At 44.4% G+C, this 3411-nt stretch overlaps 1 protein-coding gene across 1 annotated transcript; it reads left to right on the plus strand.

The window, feature by feature from the left end:
- LOC132585155 (fermitin family homolog 2-like) lies at positions 1–2623 on the plus strand. The gene is made up of 2 exons (XM_060256935.1): positions 1–239; positions 325–2623. The coding sequence occupies exons 1-2, from the start codon at positions 25–27 to the stop codon at positions 2150–2152; spliced, it is 2043 nt and encodes a 680-aa protein (XP_060112918.1). The 5' UTR covers positions 1–24; the 3' UTR covers positions 2153–2623.
- The last annotated feature ends 788 nt before the right edge of the window (positions 2624–3411 follow it).

The following is a 3411-nucleotide window of genomic DNA, read 5'->3' on the forward strand; positions in this document are numbered from 1 at the left end:
GGCGGGGAGAGGAAGGAGGAAACCATGGCTCTGGACGGTATACGGATGCCAGATGGCTGCTATGCTGATGGGACGTGGGAGCTGAACGTCCATGTCACGGACCTGAACAGGGATGTCACTCTGAGGGTCACGGGGGAAGTCCACATCGGGGGTGTCATGCTGAAGCTGGTGGAAAAGCTTGATGTCAAAAAAGATTGGTCTGACCATGCCTTGTGGTGGGAAAAGAAGAAAACCTGGACCTTGAATAAGTATGGGATACAGGCCGATGCCACTGGACCTTGAATAAGTATGGGATACAGGCCTTGAATAAGTATGGGATACAGGCCTTAAAACCCACTGGACCTTGAATAAGTATGGGATACAGGCCGATGCCAAGCTGCAGTTCACTCCCCAGCACAAACTGCTCCGGCTCCAGCTCCCGAACATGAAGTATGTGAAGGTGAAAGTGAACTTCTCTGACAGAGTCTTCAAAGCTGTATCTGACATCTGCAAAACCTTCAACATCAGACATCCAGAAGAGCTGTCTCTCTTAAGGAAGCCCAGAGATCCCACCAAGAAGAAAAAGAAAAAACTGGATGACCAGTATGAAGATGAGACTCTTGAGCTTGAAGGACCATTAATTACCCCTGGATCAGGGAGCATTTATTCAAGCCCAGGACTTTATAGCAAAACCATGACGCCAACTTACGATTCTCACGATGGAAGCCCTTTATCACCAACTTCAGCGTGGTTTGGAGATAGCGCTTTATCAGAAGGGAACCCGGGTATTCTTGCCGTCAGCCAGCCAATCACCTCTCCAGAAATTCTGGCAAAAATGTATAAGCCGCAGACGCTTCTGGATAAAGCCAAGATCAACCAAGGGTGGTTGGACTCTTCGAGGTCCCTGATGGAGCAAGATGTGAAAGAGAATGAAGCCTTACTTCTCCGGTTCAAGTACTACAGCTTCTTCGATCTGAATCCTAAGTACGATGCAATCAGAATCAACCAGCTCTACGAACAGTCGAAATGGGCTATTCTTTTGGAAGAAATTGAGTGCACGGAAGAAGAGATGATGATGTTTGCAGCTTTGCAGTACCACATCAACAAGCTGTCGATCATGTCCTCCGAAAATCACTTGAACAACAGTGACAAAGAGGTGGATGAAGTGGATGCTGCTCTTTCGGACCTGGAGATTACTCTGGAAGGAGGGAAGACGTCCACAATTCTGGGTGACATTACGTCGATCCCAGAGCTGGCCAACTACATTAAAGTGTTCAAGCCAAAGAAACTGACACTCAAGGGCTACAAGCAGTATTGGTGCACCTTCAAAGATACATCTATCTCTTGTTACAAGAGCAAAGAAGAATCCAGCGGGACTCCAGCTCACCAGATGAACTTGAGAGGCTGTGAGGTGACTCCCGATGTCAACATTTCCGGTCAGAAGTTTAACATCAAGCTTCTCATCCCTGTTGCCGAGGGCATGAATGAAATTTGGCTCCGTTGTGATAACGAAAAGCAGTATGCGCACTGGATGGCCGCTTGCCGTCTGGCCTCCAAGGGCAAGACCATGGCGGACAGCTCGTATAATCTGGAAGTCCAGAACATCTTGTCCTTCCTGAAGATGCAGCATCTGAACCCAGATCCGCAGATAATCGCCGAACAGGTCACGCTGGACATCAATCCTGAATGTCTGGTTTCCCCGAGATACCTGAAGAAATACAAGAACAAACAGATCACGGCCAGGATCTTAGAGGCCCATCAGAACGTCGCTCAGATGAGTCTCATCGAAGCCAAAATGAGGTTCATACAAGCGTGGCAGTCCCTTCCGGAGTTCGGCATCACGCACTTCATTGCAAGGTTCCAAGGAGGTAAGAAAGAGGAGCTCATTGGCATCGCGTACAACCGGCTGATACGGATGGACGCCAGCACCAGCGATGCCATCAAGACGTGGCGGTTCAGCAACATGAAGCAGTGGAACGTGAACTGGGAAATTAAAATGGTCACTGTGGAATTTGCAGACGACGTCCGGGTGTCCTTCATATGCACCGAAGTCGATTGCAAAGTGGTCCACGAGTTCATCGGCGGCTACATTTTCTTGTCGACGCGTGCGAAAGACCAGAACGAGAGCCTAGACGAAGAGATGTTCTATAAACTGACCAGCGGCTGGGTTTGAGTTCGAAGAGAGAAAACCTCCCTGTTATACTGACAAAAACTCAATGGCCATATTAAATATTTAACTTCAAAAAAAAAAAAAAGCTGTTATTTGAAATATGCTGCTTAATCAAGTTAAGCTTGAAGTGTATCTTTTCTTTTTTAAAAAATATCATGGGAAACTTTGCCTTAGCAGACCAGTTTTTTGATGTATGTGCACTAACTGGCACTTCCGTTAATCTGCTAGAACAGCAGCGGCAACAAAAATTAACGTGGAGCGCATTATGCAAAACATTCAGTGCCTCTGTTTCCCCCCGCCCACTCGGTAAGAAGCGGGGGGCGGGGGGGGGGGCGATCAGGATAATTTCTGACAGATGTAAGCTAACCCAAATCAGTAAAACTCTAAGCCATTTAACTAAAAAGATACCCAAGGCCTAATCTATATGAAGTCTATTTATCATGTTTAATGCATGTTTTGTGGGTTGTGGTTTTTTTTTTTAAATATATATAGAAAATATATATGTATATATATATATTGTAAAATTCACATTTCATGTGTTCCAACATCCTTCGTACTTCAGAGTAGAATTCCTGGCGTGTGACCCAGGAAGTGCGGTTGTGATACCCCTTCCCTGGTAGCTCCAGCAGGGTTTGTGCCTGGGCTTTCCCAGCTTTGTGGAATGTGTCCTCTTACCCCTCGTTGTATAATGGGGTCCATCGCAAGACCTGAAACTGACAAAAAAGCAATCGTGTGGCCTTGAAAAGGAAAAAAAAATACACATCTGTTAGACTTTAAGCATATTTGTTAAGTTCTTGTTAACTTTCATGGATCATTTATAAACTTTGCCTCTCTCTCTCTCTTTCTCCTTTGCCCTCCTTTTAATTTTTTTTACACCATATTGTATTACAACCAACTTTAGTATTCACCAGCATAGCCACTCTCTACCTAAGATATGCAAAAAAGATTTCATTACAAACATGAAGTAAAAGGTCTATGAAGTATAAGGAATTTTTTGTGGGTCGTGTGTGTAACTAATGTAAAAAGAAAAACGCAAATTTTATAAAATTGTACAGATTTTTCTTTTTTTAATAAAAAATAAATAAAACTGGTCTCACAAGCCAAAGTATCCTTGAGCATATTGGCCTTAATATGTTTTTAATCTTAAATTAAAATCTCAACAAGGCTCAGTTGCCTGGCGTGAGGGATTCCCAGTTCCAAAATTAACACTAACAGCCAGGGTTCCCTGAATTGCCCAGTGCTGAGATAACCAGTATTGTGTT

This window comes from Heteronotia binoei, chromosome 16 (assembly GCF_032191835.1).
Source record: "Heteronotia binoei isolate CCM8104 ecotype False Entrance Well chromosome 16, APGP_CSIRO_Hbin_v1, whole genome shotgun sequence".
Classification (NCBI taxonomy): domain Eukaryota; kingdom Metazoa; phylum Chordata; class Lepidosauria; order Squamata; family Gekkonidae; genus Heteronotia; species Heteronotia binoei.

Excerpts from the sequence above, each read along its gene's own strand:
- LOC132585155 (XM_060256935.1), top strand. The coding sequence starts at position 25 with ATGGCTCTGGACGGTATACGGATGCCAGATGGCTGCTATGCTGATGGG. Across the intron at positions 240-324 it reads GAAAAGAAGAAAACCTGGAC|CCTTAAAACCCACTGGACCT; the intron begins CTTGAATAAGTA and ends ATGGGATACAGG.